Source organism: Euwallacea fornicatus, chromosome 18 (assembly GCF_040115645.1).
Source record: "Euwallacea fornicatus isolate EFF26 chromosome 18, ASM4011564v1, whole genome shotgun sequence".
NCBI lineage: Eukaryota > Metazoa > Arthropoda > Insecta > Coleoptera > Curculionidae > Euwallacea > Euwallacea fornicatus.
Window position 1 is genome coordinate 4,126,165 of NC_089558.1, and position 16,429 is coordinate 4,142,593.

Genomic DNA, 16,429 nt, shown 5'->3' on the forward strand with positions numbered 1-16,429 from the left:
ATTTACCCTTTGCAATCATACGGCTTTGTATTGTTTTGATCCGAATCGATTCATGTATCCTTCTAATATTTAAATTAGGCGAAGCAACGAGAATAATGAAGCTTGCCACAGAAATAAAGGAAATCCCTTCTAATCTATTAGGCTATTAGATGAGGGAGGACCCATTTGTAACCGGAGCCCTGTGCAAAAGTGCACCAAATATTTGCGCATCCTTCAGGACTTTGCGAAACATATGTCAGCAAATATTTACGTCTACCTCCGTAATGTATCTTGCGACCACTTGGTGCAGTTCTCACGACCCATTATCGTCTCCAAATTTCATAGAAGTGTGAAAACCCATTTATTGAACTTAACAAAACCCTTAACAACTTAACGAACAACACAATTAATTGAACTGGATCGATTCTAAGCTGACTGACTCGATACTAAACTGAAAAACTTGATGACAGTCTAATGGTGCCGGCGCGCGTTTTTGAGATATTGATGAGGTTTAGAATGGGGTTGCCCACCTTTAAGCACCATCAAACCCAGGGTGGTCTAATTTTAACCCTCTGGGCTCGCACCGGTTTCAAAAGGTTTTAAAAGGGCGTTGAGAGCGATTAGCTCTTTTCAACGTTTTGTTTGACAAATTGTTTGTTTTGTAGTCTTTTTTCAGTCGGCAACAATGCGCATTTATCATTATTTTCTCGATCCAAAGGGAATTTTTTAAGTGTGTTTGCACGGCAATTTGCCCGTTTTGATGTTACGAAACCCACACGTGAGAAGGTTTGTTCAAAAAATATTCGTAGTCTTCGTCATCATAGGCGATTGTCTCAGGCTTCAAGGGACGAAAACTATTTTGAAACCCGTTTTGGTATGTAAAAGAGCGAACAACTTTTTTGATCACAAATGAAATCAAACGCAGGCGAGATCGCGTTTTTCGAACATTATAACGGTTGACTAATTTTCGATTTGCTTACATAGATTGAGCCAAAAAAAGGATAAAACAGCCAAGTTAAAATAATGGGAGGATGTGAGCGAACTCCCCTAAACCAACCCTATTTTGCATGTAAAAAAGCACTTTCCATGCAGGATTTTTTACTGCCAACATTTAAAATGCAGCCAATAAGTTTAAAAAATAATATAATAGCGCATATGTAACATTGATGACCTCTGAATGAAAATCAGTTTATTGTTTTTTATATTGAATATATGCAAAACAAATTGTTATGGTAAAATATACCTTCACATAATGGTATCAAAATTGACCTGAAACATCGCAATAAAAACATATATAACAAAAGAAGTTCTCATTTTTAATTAATTTTATTAATAATTATTTCATTTTTAACTCATTTGAAAATAACATAATTAAAAGGTTATTTTTATAGGTGCGTTTTGCGCCCACCAAAATCCTTAAGTAAGAATTTTCACTAATGTGACTGTTTTCGTTTCATTTTGTCACTGCAAGTGATGTAATGAGCTTCACCGGGTAAATGTGTTGTAGGTAAGTAATACGTAAATATTAATGAATAGGCTTTAATGATACGCGTATATATTTCAAATTTAGTTTGTTACATGACCACCGCTTCTCAAATCAATGCGTGGTAGTGCAAATTTGAGTTTATTGTTTAGGAAATAAAAATTGACCATGACGTGACACACTCCATCTCACTTGACGTCTAGTTGACCGCATAAGTTAAACGAGATGAAAACTATGATGTCATGGTCAATACTTATTGCCTAAACCTTATTCCTAATGTTAATCGTTTCTATAATGCATGAAAATTTCAAACGCTAAAATGCCTTCCATCACTTCAAAATCTAACACTAAAATGACTTTTATGAAAATAATCGCCATTTTCAATTCTTATTTTACTTTACATCCCAGGAACCAAGGAAAATTACACTCGAGAGATGGTTTCCTTCGAAGGGCTTAAAAATGTCTTCTCTGTTAAGTTCGTTATTATGAATTCACAAACGGAACGAATGGGCGAACTTAAAAAGGATAGCTGTATGTATCCAAGCTACCATTGGGACGAAAATTTTTGATTGGTTGTAAGTACAGGTCGAATTCGTCCACTTCCCAATTCCCGGGCAAAAATGAAATTCATTCCAGGGCATTATAAAAAATCATTGATTTAGTGCAAGACTTGGCAGTTGCAGGGGGCGCCAGGGGAGGCCCGGGGGCCCTCTGGCGGCCGGCCAATGGCGATGCATCACGAGCAGGCCCGCCTTTGTAAATATGCCTCTTATGTTTTTATTTCGTCTTTTATTCGAGTTTTATTGCCCCTGCTACCGCAGCAGGCCGGGCGCAAGAAGAATAATAGCAAACCGTCGTAGTTTACGTATTATAAATAAAGCATGACGGGGAGATTCGGTATTGGGAGCGATGGGCGGAAGCCTCGTGCCCCTTGGGGGATTTGGCTTCCGAGAAACTTCTGCAGGTTCTCGGGAATTGCCCATGAAGTATTATGGCACAGAAAGTTGTGCGTATACCACAGAGATGGCGTTCGCACATAGCCATCTATGGCCTCCGACTGGAACTGAAGTTCTTTCGACCAATACTTGATAAATTGAGCAGAAAATACAATTCTTGTAATCACGGAAATTTCTCAGTTGTTAAACTTTTGAGGCTAACATCATTGCTAAGGTTTGCAGTGAAAAATCCAATACACTCACCAGACCATTTCCTCTCATATATCGACACTCTCTATTGCATGAACCCTGTAGCGGGGCCCCCGTATCGCAATAATAATTATTGCTACACGCTACATTCAAATCCTAACCCCCATCATCATCTCATATAACGCAATAAAACAAAAATCGGAGGAAAAGGGAGTCCGCGCGTTAGAGGCACAATTCGACGGGAAAGATAGAGAAGAAAACTCCACCCCTCGAAAATAGCGCTGGGCCTGCCCCTTTTTAAACGTTAAGGGTGGTTTTGAACAGCCGGCAAATATATCAGTCGTGTACAGAGTGATCGGTGGACGGCGCGAGATACAGTGCGTCGCGACGCCTGCTTTTGGGGACGTCACGTTACAGGTGGCCCATCAGGCGGCTGGCTGGCTTATTATTAATAACATAAGTTTCGAAAAAATTTATCACTTTAATATTGAATTCGAGGAAACAATGCTCTTAAGAGGTTCGTGTTGCTCGAAACTAGACAGTGCTGAGGCAGTGGATCGTCATTAAGGAGAAACTTAATTTGCGTAAAGGTTTATAAAGGTGAACTGTTATTAATTATAATATAATTGTTAAGAAACTGAAATATGACTTCAATGCTTTGCAAATATACAAGAAGATCATATAAAGACGCGTTATGTTGGTGAAGAAATTTAGTGTTTTCTGTTACAGATTGTGAGATATTTGTCACATAATTTACGGTCAGTCCCCGTTGTTTTGCCGCAAAATATTTTCTTACTTGTCTGAGTGTGTCACTAATGAGCAATGCGGTCTAATTTTCGATATTGAGTTCAAACGCTACAAATTAACTGTTGTGTTTTTACGTTGCATTTTTTAATTTTTCATTTTAATTTACATACTGTCCTCACTCTGAATTTTCTCCATTTAAGATAATTAATTATGTTTTCGCAAAAAAGTCATAAGCGCTCTAAAACCATAAATTAAATGTTTGGAAAACTGTTTGAATTGAGACAGAGAGAAGAAGATTAGAAGACAACTAGAATGCTGTTTAGAAAAGAAATTTTAGTCCTCTGAAGTGCCGAATGATTATTAATTTACTTATTTTTAACTACTTGCGAATTTCCATCGAAATTTTGAAACACATCCTGAGTATCTGCGAAAGTTGTCCTGGTGTTTATGGGAACTAACCTTGATGTTAAAGTTAACTAAACATTAGTACTTGACCCTAACTTTTCAGTTACTGGCAAAAGACGTCGTAATTATTTTCACGAAATCACCAACTTTCATTGCAGATGTTCCAAAACACCCTACAATTCGTCGGGCATCGAACCAAAATGCTAAAAAGCCTGAACAACAACCAAAACCCCTTTTCCATGGACAATCTCCTTTCTAATGGTAAAATCTCCCCCGAAATGGAGTTGGAATGCGAGTCCAATCGTGCAGAAGACCTCACGGATTCAGACTTCAAAAGAAACAGCTACAGCCCAAGTTCTCCGAAGCAAGAAGACGAACTCAGCGACCATACTGAAGAAAGACTATCTCCGAATCATGGAGATTTCTTTAGTAGATTCAATTGTCTTCGGAATAGAATTTGCTCCAACTGTGGACGTTTTGACTGTAATTATTTACAATGCAGACTTAATAGTGACACTTTAATCAAGGACAACAAACCAGTATTGAAATTTAGTGTTAGTGCAATACTTGGGGACGAGAAAAGGGAGGTGCAGAGGAATGGATGTAGTGGTGAGTATTAAGGGTTATTTCACCCAAAAGGGCTCATAATCGTCATAAAATTGAAATGGAAATATCAAGTAGGGAAACAGGCAGTTTATTATTCAGACGGGCACGAATTGGGGCAATTTCAATTCCACAATAACATGTCAGAAAGTTCTCAGCCATTTGTCGAAATTATCGACTGAAATTGGAGTTTGCAACTGGCAAACTCTTGATTGAGAAGGAGAGAGAGCGAATTAAGTTGTTGGGGTGGGCAGATGCAGAAGTTTTAGATAATTATATATTGAGTGATATTTTAGATTAATTTATTGATTTTTTGAATTAAGTTATGTTAAAAGACGATAGAAATGAAGGAAGAATTAAATGAATTTTAATATGAAATATAATCACAGGATACATCGTCAGGGAGATTGGAATAAATACAGGGTGATTCATAAATATCGAAGTATGCAAATGTGCCGTATTTTTTATTTAATTGTTATATTGTAGTTGTGTATTGGCCTTCAGGATATTCCCTCTATAATCTCACAAGTCACAAAACAACTATTACTTTGATGCAAGGAATATACCCCTAATTTTTTGCAATAGTTGTGAATCACTCTATACATATATGATTCGCATTAGGATTATGTGAAAACACTAAATTATTACTGTCCATGCTGAGCGGGTCAATTATGCTTTTACCAACTTAGGTCTGTTAAACCTAACTCGTTTTCGTATACTGGCTGTTTCTGTAAAATGGCTGGCTCCTTTCATTCACACTTTACCATTTCTGACGTAAATGACACTTATTTATTTATGATTCACGGTTTAATAGAGAGGGACTTCAACTTTACTATTTTGAAATTGTACAATGACAAATTCCGGCACCTGAATCAGGGCGCACTCAACGCGTCAATATAGCTAAATTTGTTTCATTATGATGTTTGGTGCCATCAGCATAAAATTTTCTTTACAACGATCTATCACAAGTTGGTGTGCGAATTCAAAATAAAGACAATTATGTTTTTGTAAAATGTTAAAATGACTTAGTCATTTTTATTGTTCGTGTTTAAAGTGCCGTTGAATAAAGGGATTGGTCTCTGTCCAATTCGTCAGATTGCTGTTATTGTGACAGCAATCCATTTCTATTAGATATGAAAATTTACGGGCTTAGGTTCACCAAGATTGCGTTCAACAAATGGGCCTTAAAGGGAAAACACTCCATAGCTACAAAACTAAAATGACAACGACATTTCTGTCATTCTCAACTGCTGTTTTATAAAAATCGAGTACAAGATTGCAAGAGTCATGTCTTAACGTTAGTAATTATTGGAACATTCTGTTAAACTATCCGATTTAAGACATCCTGTACAGCGTACTTTACCAATAAGTGATCGACTAAATCAAGTTTTTAATTCAATTATGTTGCTTTTTTACTTTCTTGGGTTTTGCAAAGAATATTTCCATTTATGAAGCAATAATGAAGTATGGTAAACGAAGAGCGCAGTATTCAGATATACACAACGTGTTCATGGAAGGCTACAACCGTTTTCTTGAGGTTAAGGTGTTGAAATTCAGTCCAGTTTAAATTCTAGTATTATCCCAGTTTCGGCTTTCCTCTTCGCTAAATATTCAAATATTCGATGCGAAACGTAAGCTCAAGAGGAACGTATTACTCCATAATCTGTGAACGAAATATTTGGCAAATCGAAGAGGTTTTTCAGCGGGATAGAATAATGGAAAAATTGCTCAAAAAACAAAATTTGGAAGCTGATTTTTGTAGTTACATAAATGTGAACATTAGAGGACTGTTATTGTCCAACAATTATTTACCTGCCATGATTGGTTTCCTGAAAAAATTCACTTTAAAGTTGATACAAAAACTAAATTCTACTCTGCTAAATTGACTAAATGGCGGCGGAGAAACAAAAATTATTTGACATTTCGTGTCACGTTGCTATGGGAACAATGTTCATGGCACTCTTTGCTCTTGTTATTACTCCCAAAATCACTTATTTTACGCATTATTGGTTGCCTAATATCGCATTTTGAGATGCTCATTAGATATTGCGTTAATACACGACACATTCTCTGAGAAACATACACATAATTCTGTTTGGACCAAACGATATAATTTCTCTTTATATCAAAACGATTTTTTTTATTATGTACGCCCATCATGGATAAAAAAATATCTCTGAATCATTCACGACCAGGTTTTATGGCCGTGAATGCACGGGGTATTAAAAAGAGCAATCCCTTTAATAATAAAAATACATGGTTAGGCTATAAAAATAACACGCCCATTTAACAGTATCGAAGGCAGGGGTTTCTTAAGCCTCATAGTAAATACTGGCCGAGGATTAGCCTTAAAAAAGCCCTTTGTTTGCTCTTCTGTACTTGGTGGTTTGTAGCGCATTGTTAATAGATAGATACATAATGGGTTGTTTTTATAAGGTGTTATAAAACGGGGAGTTTCGAATCTGGGTGGTTTGCCCCAGAGGGTTTATTTAATTCCTTGGAAAAATATTGGGAGATAATTTTTATGTGTATGGAGTTCTTTGTTTGCGGTGGAAAACTGTTATTAAGATTTTGGGGTAGGATTTTGGAATGAGCAAGTTTTCGAAATACCCTCGAAATCCATTCACCATAGAATATGCTAGACAGGTAGACTTCGATACAAAGTTTCAAAGGCACCGTGGTACCGCAAAATTCCTCTTTACTTGAAATTGAGATCTCAAACGCTAAATCTTAAGGTACAACCATACAGTTCTATCAAAAGGAGTTCTTTACGCATGGTAAACCAAACATGAAAAAGTGATCAAGGTAGTCATGATTACTAACAGTACAACCAAGAACAAGTGGGTCGTTCCCAACAAATGCTGCAATTTTAAATTTAAATGTACTTGCGCATAACCACTTTCACAATGGCTGACTAGACGATGGTTTGACATTTCTAATATTATTATGGAAATTCATTACGTTGTGTCCTGCATTCATTTGTTTTTAAAACACATGTGTATTAGGAAGTCCTAATCCACGCATGTGTTAACACTTCTTGTCCTGACTTCTATTTTTGTTTGTCATGATTACGTTTATAGGGGGTAGTAGCTTCTTACAACACATAGTATAAGTAATCAGATTACAGCGCTACGTCACCAACAGACTCCGTGCCCTACATCGAAATGCCGAAAAGTCGACACTCCAGATCCGTAATAATTCGCATTAATTCAAATTCCTTGGCGTTCAGTATGCTAAATCTGGAAACAACGAACGAATTGACATTCACTGTGGGGATAAAACCCGCCTGGATATTTCCATTTTATTTTCTTCTCCTTTCCCATTTTCGACGATTTCCATACATACGATATCAAGGGAAAATTGCGGGAATTTTCACTTTATTGAGGTTTGGTCTGATATGATTATTATAGAGATTTTCCTTCAATTTCTTGACGTCTGACTTTTGAAACGGATCGTTTTCCTTTTTGAGGGAGAAACGTAGGAGTGATATTTTATTCAGGTTTAAAAATAGCTGTAGGGGGCATTCTGAAAACTTGGAATACCTAATGGGAAATATTTATCAGCTTCCACAGAAGGTGGACTTCATCGAAAACAACATAAATTTTCTGGATAAACCCCTAAAGGGGCGCTTTGTGGAGAATAAAGCGAGACGGACGTACAACAAAGCCGAAAGCGAAACCGAGGCGTCGCAGCACTTGACGGAGGTGTTGAGGTGTGTGACGTCATTTCCTCCTTGGGTGCTGCCAGCGGGAGCGCTCCAACACTTGTGGGAGAAGCGTGAAAATACGGAGAAGTCACTGAGACGTGACGTAATGGACTTTAAAAATATACCAGTAGTTGTTAATATAATGTAAATAAAAACTATAGTAACTGATAACGGTCCATTGGCTGCCAAATCTCCTTGGCAGCATGGAGCAAACTTGAGGGAAATCTCTGCGTATCAAACATTCTACCCAAATATTTTCCCTGAAGAGATATTTTCAAACTCAAATGTTTCTTCTGATTGATACTTCATAAAGAGACAGTCCATTTTCCAGAAAACTTCATTCACGTGGCCCACCCCAATCTCCTGGGCTTGCAATCATACCTCGGCAATGGAGGAACCCCCGGCCATTCACCCTCGATAGCAAAACCAGTACCAAGCCGGCCACCCCAATTTAACCCTCATCTCCTTCTAGCGCACTGTAGACCTCAGCCTTATCTCACAGGTAAGATTTTTTTCAACACTGATTCGTTAAGCAAATATCTGAGATTTTAATGAAATTTCTAAACAATTTCATAATCGACATATTAATTATAGTTTCGACTCCAGTGTCAGGAGCTCAATCGGCCGTGTTCCCATTACCCGGTACATTTCCATGGGCACACAGCGGTCGGGGAAAACCCCGACGTGGTATGATGCGCAGGGCCGTTTTCAGCGACTTGCAACGAAAAGGTTTGGAACGTCGATTTCAAATACAAAAATACATCAGCAAGCCCGATAGGAAGAAGCTGGCTGAGAAATTGGGCCTCAAAGACAGTCAGGTTAGTATCATTCTTATAGGCAACAAAAGGGATACAAATTATCCCCCATTCACTCCATCGTTTACAAAAAGCATCAGCGAAAATAATACGGGGTACAATAAAGCGGTGTATCAGATTTCTGGGCTCTGATCGATTGCGCGTCACTCGGAATGGCTCTTTGGCTCCGGAATGCCTCCCCAAAAGTCTCTGCTCCGTTATTATCCAGTGCGTTAGATAGGCAACATATGTTTTTGATAGGCACTAACGAGGGTGTGGGTTTGCCGTCTCTCGTTCGCTTTGGTCTCTATCTTTCGACACGAAAAAATACTTTTCGCGTTCGATTACTCCGGATATTAACTGGCCCCGTTTAGGAAATATCAGAAATTTGATGGTAAAAATTAAAGATATCATAATGCAATTTGAATCTTGATGAACATCACCCGGTCAATTATTTAATAATTAATATATTTTTAAATCTTAATAATTGGCCGTTTAAGAAAGTAAACAAAAACAATTGAAATGTTTGAAGCTAATAAATGAGCCAGAATCAGTGGTTTTTGAAAGCATGAAGGGGAGGAAATTTCTGGCCTGTGATGGGAAAACGTAGGCCCAATATCGGGCACCCCTCGGGAGTTAAACGGCTCAAGATATATTACTTTGTGTTTAGTATACAAATCACAAACACACTTGTAAATTGCCGTAAAATCGCAGGCCCGATTATATTGTCGGGAATAAAAGAAACGTCAACGCCAGAAGTCGCCGATTTCGGTCAAATAAATTATATTATCTGCAAGGGGAGGCATAGCAGATGATTTTTTCTTATTTATATGATTCGATTTTTCTTCATTTATCCGTATATTATTATTTTTGTTTCGAGAAATAAATATTCAAAGGACAAATTACTTACCATTCGGCATACATAAACCGAGAAAATGATGGTTTATCTCGGTTAGTGCGAATTTCACGAAAACTATTCAACAATTTCATTCGTTCAAAAAATGTCAGTTTACTAACAAATTGAGCCCTAGGGTTCCAAAAAAGTATTCTATTGAGAGTGTTTTTAGACAGAGAATAGAGCCCTCTCTGTACATATACGTATACTCTGTCCATTATCAGTCACTGAGTGCTTCTAAATTGAGACAGCCACTGTTGATTGCTGGATGGAAAATTGGCTCAAAAAAACGAAACTTAGATGTGAATTCGTTGCGGACCATAAATTAAAACATTAGGGGGTTATATCATACAAAAGATACATTCTACGGTTACTTTTCAGACAAAATTCGATGACCGATTGAATGTGGCGAACTAGAAAATTGTATTGGAACTACATTAAAAAAAAATTAACATGCCGTGCCACGTTGCAATAACAACTTTCATCCCTTGGCATGTTACAAACGAAATGGCGGTGAAACTATATAAAATATAATTCATAAAAATTAGTTACCGCTTCGTTTCACAATGCCGTGACAAAAAGATCATTTTCCAGCGTGATGCAAATGAATTGGCAGCAAAACTACATTTAAAATAATTAATAAAAATTAGTTTACGTTTCGTCTCACTTTACCATGGTAATAACGGTCATATCTCAGTTGGTATTTATCAACGTTTCCAATATCATCGATTTTTGACGTATTGATTCTGGCTATCGATACAAACTTATTTAGAGATGTAAAATAAGTAGTTGGATCAATATGAACCAAATAATCATGTTGTCTTGCAATTAAGATCACCTAACTTCTCATCGGAAAAACTTGCGCATATCTCCTCTAAAACCTCCAAAAACCATGCAATAACTGTCCTTTACGACCGTAATCTGCGGATCTGATTCGCTAATAGAACTTAAGACCATGAATTTACTGTCACTGGCACAGCTCTACATTACAAAGGCTCCACTTCAAAGAGACACGTGCACCCAATAGAAATTATTATGCGCCCTTAAAGGGAAATTGTCGTGGCCGACCCTTATAAAGATCGATAAAGTGCAGATATTTCTCGAGGAAAGACAATTTTAGATTCGCAGTTTTCTTTTATAGTCATCGCTATCGCCACCCTCCTATTTAATGCGTTACTGGTTTAGTGACGTATTTTACATGAAACAATAAACATCTCTCTATGTCCCATCAAAACCCACTTGAACTGCAAATAAATCACCCCCAAAATCGACGCCAGCCCTTTTAGAATCCTACAATCGTCATCACAATACCCATTTTCGCAAAATCACCGTGCATTTCCCGTTCGCAAGACGTCATAAACGTGATCCTCCCCCCGTCTTGCCCCCACCACCCTAATTTCAATCGTATTAAACAATCAACTCAGTCGCAATCTGGCTAAACTACTATTAAATTAGATTTTAATCGCAAAGGCGCCTATTTAAACGAGTATTTAAGGAGCTCGGCGGGGGTTGCGATCTGATCACCCCCGGACCCTGAACAGAGAGAGGCGGGGTTTAAGACAATGTAAGAAAACGAAGCGGCCAATGGCAGGAGGACGTTCGCCCCTCCCCGGTACGAGCGGGTGGTTGAGTGCGCCCTCGTCGAGGAGGGGGAGTGGGGTTGAAAAACGGGCCAGTTCATGGACTATGGAGGAATGCTGATAATTTTATCGGACCAAACGTTAATAAATTCATTCAATTTCAAAATATTTAATTTTTGATGATTTTTAGGTGAAAATTTGGTTCCAAAACCGTAGAATGAAATGGAGAAATTCCAAAGAGCGCGAATTGTTGGCTTCGGGAGGCTCACGCGAACAAACCCTACCCAACAAAAACAACCCTCATCCAGATTTAAGCGATGCCGATGGGGATAGGCCCAAACTTGACTTGTCAGACGTCCAGGTGAGTCGAGATGCATTAAAATCTCTAAGATTTCGCACTAGAAATTATTAAAATTACAGAATCGGTCTTTGCAGGACATATCTCCCGCAAACTCACCTTCTGAAGACCGCCATCTGTCTAACCAAGACTTAAACGTTCCTGAGACCAGTCACCCCCACGTTATGTCGCCAGGATATCAGAACGCTGCATATGATGGCATGGAGTATGATAGTTCCAATGATAGTGACGAAGAAATTAACGTCACGTGATCTGTGAAATAAGTCTCATTGTGTATTATGAAGATTTTGTTAATTCTCTACAATCTACTTATCAAGTAGTTAGGTACTCCTTATGCCTCTGGGTTTTGTTGTAAATAATGTGTGAACTGTGGGAGGTCAGATAAGTTTGGAATGTGTGAGAACAGGCTTTTTTGTACAGACTTTTAACATTATTCTGTAAAGATTATACACGAATAAATTATGATAAATTGGTTTTTTTTTTATTGAATATTCTGTTTCCAATTTTCCGTTCGTGGATCGGATGCACAACTATATATGATGATGGTTATTAAAAGCATTGCTTCAAATTAAGGGAATAGCGGAAGAAAAATTATCTGTGGTGGTGAACATTGATAGATGAAATTCGAACTCTATACTCGCGAGACATAGTATGAAGATGTAAAATATTTTCCCTTCCGAGTGTGTACTAAAAACTAAGAAAGAACCCAAGACATAAAAGGCTGGGCTCTGCATAGACCATAAAGAGCCAAAGAAAATTGATTTACTTTGAAACGCTATTTTTTCAAAAACACGGAAAAATCCGCATTTCCTCACAAAAATTAACTCATGTCTTTTTATTTCAAAATATAGTGCAAAAAGGTATTTATTTTAATTTAAATGCCTCTGTACATCTTATACTTTACGACATCCCTTCATACGATATTCTTTTCCGGGTATAGAAATTACCTAAGTACTCAAATTTTGGAAGTAAGGAAAGTAAAATAAGGAAACAATTTTGGAAATTTATGTTAAACAGAAATTAATCCTATAAAGATAAATATTTATTAGAAAAACTTACATACTGGAATGGACAATAAACAAATTTGTACACAACGCTGGCTCAAGTTACAAAGAATTTTTCGGTTCAAAGTTATGCGCCTGCCTGATATGACTATTCCTATCGTAACTATCCCTAAATCTCTTGTCGCAATATTCGCATTTATAAGGTTTCTCTCCGGTGTGCGTCAGAATGTGTCGTTGCAGCTTATTGTTAAACGCAAATATCTTGGGGCACATGGGACACTGCAACTTCTTTTCTGGTTTTTTGACAACAAAATTGCCCAGACCGTGCTCGATCTTCATGTGACGCCTTAAAGTCTCCTTCTTTTTGTACTCTTTGTAACATAATTCGCACTTAAAATGTCTCTCGTTGGAATGGCTGAGAAGATGGGACTGTAAGTCGATTTTCTCGACGAACTTCTTGTCACATAAGTGGCATAAGAAGTCCTTTATACCTGAAAAATTAATATAAAAAAGATGACGTAATGGCAAATAATACAAAACGCACCTTCATGACGACGCATGTGTTTAACGAGATTATTATTAAGGGGGAATTTTTTGCCACAAACTGTGCATACGAATTTCCATACGCTCGGGTCCTGATGCATTTGCAGCTTATGAGTTCTGAAACCAGAAATCTTGTCTACTTCCTACTTCATAATGCAAATAAAAACAACCTTAAGTTACTGTGAGTCTTGAAGCACCTCTCGCACTCATCACAACCATACTGTCTCACTTGGTCATGGATCTTATTGTGCTGCCACAAATCGTTGGAAGAAGTAAAGCACTTACCACACGTGGAACAAACAAACGGTTTTTCATTTCGATGCTTTCGCATATGTATGTTTAAATTGTGTTGACTACAATATCTACAAATACAAAATAAATCAGAGATAACTTACAAGAATCATTACTAGGTCTCTTACTTGGCTTCACAAAGACTACATCTGAAGGGTTTCTCAAACGTGTGCTTTGAGCGGACATGGTGAACATATCTATCTGTTCGATTGAATTCTAAGGTACAATAGGGACATTTTTGAAGCGACTTCAGTTTTGGTCCGCGCTTCTTGCCTTTGCTGCGCTCTTTTTCTTTGAGAATTTCGTCGTCACTAAATAAACTTTTCTTTGTAACTTTAATTTTACTACTAAACACTACCTCACCTAGAAGATCCACTTCCATTAATCTCATCATTACCAACTTCCTGTTCGCTACAGTAATTCTCCTCAGATTTCAAATGCAGATGTTCATTTTTAGAATCTAAAAGCAACTCATTTTTCACCTCATCTATATCAAGTTTGAGCTCCTCTTTAGCTTGAAGTTTTCCACCATCCTGGACACCAAACACATCATCTGACTCGGAATGTTTTTCTTTGGAATGTCTTTTGGATTTAATATGTATTCTTGTAATATGAAGGATCAAGGTGCGCTTTAATCTAAAATTATTATTAAATATTATTTGATGTAATATTATGAGGTAAAAAGTGGTTAAACCTGAATGATTTGTTACAGTCGAAACACGTAAAGCAAGCTTTCAACTCATGATCATCTAAGGGTGTTGGATCAAAGCTCTTCAATTGTTCTTTTCGATAATGTTCACTTTTTATGCAAAGTTGTATAAATTGGTAGGTACTTTCTAATTTTTCCAAACATTCTGAACAGATTGTAAATGTATCATGCCATTGCTGGAAATGTGATAAGAGGGACTAAATAATACAGGGTATATTATAGATGAGTAGGTATAGAGAGGTAGTGACAGGGTGTTGCTTTATATTTTGACTGCTCTTGGTGCAGCCATTTTAACCGGACAATAAATCATTTTATGGGTTTAAAGTAACGTTCGTAACAAAATATTTAAGCCAAATACAATCAATTAAAGCAAATTGGCCATAAGATATTAAAATTGAGAAATTAAAAGGACTATACTGCGTCTGGGAAATAAAGAAATGAGTCATAACAGCAGATTCTACATAAAATGGATCTGAAATAAATATACAAGTGATAACAGTGGTTCGAAATGGTGCTAAATATATATATGTATATATATATTCAGATAATTCAAGACGATGGCTCGCCCTTATAACTTTTTTATTTTTAAACTTAGAAAGCTGAAATTTAGAAGGAAGCTATATGACAATAGAGTCGATTAATTAACATTAATAATGTTTATCTAGCACTTCTTGTTTAATCAGAAATGACCCCATTTTTCGATTTTTAAATGTAATGTTTACTTTTTTGAAATTTCTCTACTAATAGGAGATATCCTGTATACATATACTATCAAAATCCAATTTAGCTAAAAAAACTACTATTAACTATCAACCTTAGAAAATTCTAGATTGGCCTAGTCAAAAGTACAATTCCCCAAGAAAGTTAGTTGATTTCAGTTTTAATCTAGAAAATGTTAATAATCACTAGTTTTTACAGACCATGTTTTGTTAAAACTACTTTTCACTAAATTTGATTTATATTAAAGTAATTGTTATTTGATTGTTTAGTAAATTCTAGTATTTTAACCTATTTTAATGTTTTAATTATTTAACAACTCTACTAATAATGAAATATAGGTTTTATATAAAATAAAAATGTTACACAGTGCCGTTTTAATTAAAAAATAAATCATATACATAGGAACTATAAAACACATAGAAAAATGAAATGTCATTTAATTATGAGTGTAACAAAAATAATTGCAAAAAAATATATATAGAACATATAGGTTTATATATGTTTATTATTTTATTTACTTACTCGGCTATCAGTTAGTCTGTTGATGAAAATCACTGGTATCAAATTCAGAAATATCATTGCTGGCTTGGATAATGAGGGGCTCTATTATAACCACATGAAGATACAGATGGCCTTGTGAGGTTATGGATGGCTACATAACTCACATTCATAAATAATTGGAAATTATGAGGTGCATGCAAAGATAAATTTTACTTGGGAAATCTATAGAAACCAGTATAAATTTTTGATTATGTGCTAATATCAGCATATATTAGGAACTTCCATCAAACAAAATATATATGAAAAGCATATTGAAATTTAGAATAAATAAGATATTTTAACATTTTCAACATATTCGACCACTGAATAATTTATCAAATGTCAAGACATTTTTTTCTATTTTTTTTTTTGAGGAAACTGCTGTAATGGTTCATTTCTTTATTTCAGAGAGGCATATATAATAAGCATTTATTTCAATCCAGAGGGACACTTTATTTGGATATAATAGTAAGTATACTCCCACAGTCCCAGTTACCAAATCATATCTTAAGCTAAGTTCTGTTAAACCCGACCCTTACATATGAACACCCATAAGGAATATATTTTTTTAGATTCCTGTCATAATAACAGTAGCTATTTGTTATACTCACATGATTAGGGAAACATAAGTAAAGTTTTTCTATAGTTTTCACCCTTCCAGGGTCACTTTCAGTAAGGTTTTGAAGGAATATACACTCCTGAAGACATATACAACAAACTCCTGCTCCACCCATGTTCGCAGCTGACTATCTCCGATATCAATAGATGCAGAGGGATGACCATTGAAAACACATAATTATTATTTAATTCACTGCTTTATACTTTTGTAAGCAGCAACGTATTCCTATAAAATTATAAACAGAAATAAAATACAAATAAACACCCAACGAAACATAACCGTAAATTGTCAAAATGACATTAAAATTA

The 16,429-nt window shown here is 36.3% G+C and overlaps 2 protein-coding genes across 8 annotated transcripts; one reads left to right on the forward strand and one right to left on the reverse strand.

Moving 5' to 3' along the window:
- The first annotated feature begins 1,351 nt into the window (after positions 1–1,351).
- Positions 1,352–12,167, forward strand: Dbx. Of its 6 annotated transcripts, none has more exons than XM_066292579.1 (6): positions 1,352–1,486; positions 3,918–4,368; positions 8,388–8,570; positions 8,663–8,886; positions 11,528–11,698; positions 11,758–12,167. In XM_066292579.1, exons 2-6 carry the CDS (start codon positions 3,918–3,920, stop codon positions 11,944–11,946), a joined length of 1,218 nt encoding a protein of 405 aa, XP_066148676.1. In that variant the 5' UTR covers positions 1,352–1,486; the 3' UTR covers positions 11,947–12,167. The 6 variants fall into 6 exon arrangements, with proteins under 6 accessions (XP_066148676.1, XP_066148680.1, XP_066148679.1 ...); XM_066292583.1 differs by having other exon boundaries at positions 11,773–12,167; XM_066292582.1 differs by having other exon boundaries at positions 8,400–8,570.
- A 548-nt stretch (positions 12,168–12,715) lies between these two features.
- LOC136344800 (gastrula zinc finger protein XlCGF26.1-like) lies at positions 12,716–16,422 on the reverse strand. 2 transcript variants are annotated; one of them, XM_066292577.1, is made up of 7 exons: positions 16,114–16,422; positions 14,228–14,418; positions 13,897–14,169; positions 13,662–13,844; positions 13,413–13,604; positions 13,244–13,359; positions 12,716–13,190 (listed from the first exon to the last, which is right to left on the reverse strand). In XM_066292577.1, the coding sequence occupies exons 1-7, from the start codon at positions 16,234–16,236 to the stop codon at positions 12,802–12,804; spliced, it is 1,467 nt and encodes a 488-aa protein (XP_066148674.1). In that variant the 5' UTR covers positions 16,237–16,422; the 3' UTR covers positions 12,716–12,801. The 2 variants fall into 2 exon arrangements, with proteins under 2 accessions (XP_066148674.1, XP_066148675.1); XM_066292578.1 differs by lacking the exon at positions 16,114–16,422 and adding an exon at positions 15,485–15,664.
- Between the last annotated feature and the right edge of the window lie 7 nt (positions 16,423–16,429).

Bases quoted from the DNA above. Each gene is read 5' to 3' on its own strand.
- Dbx (XM_066292579.1), top strand. From the start codon at position 3,918: ATGTTCCAAAACACCCTACAATTCGTCGGGCATCGAACCAAAATGCTA. The intron at 8,571-8,662 runs GTAAGATTTTTT...TATTAATTATAG, and splicing joins ACCTCAGCCTTATCTCACAG to TTTCGACTCCAGTGTCAGGA. The intron at 8,887-11,527 runs GTTAGTATCATT...GATGATTTTTAG, and splicing joins TGGGCCTCAAAGACAGTCAG to GTGAAAATTTGGTTCCAAAA.
- LOC136344800 (XM_066292577.1), bottom strand. From the start codon at position 16,236: ATGGGTGGAGCAGGAGTTTGTTGTATATGTCTTCAGGAGTGTATATTC. The intron at 14,170-14,227 runs GTTTAACCACTT...TAATAATTTTAG, and splicing joins GACTGTAACAAATCATTCAG to ATTAAAGCGCACCTTGATCC. The intron at 13,360-13,412 runs GTTGTTTTTATT...TTCTGGTTTCAG, and splicing joins AAGACTCACAGTAACTTAAG to AACTCATAAGCTGCAAATGC.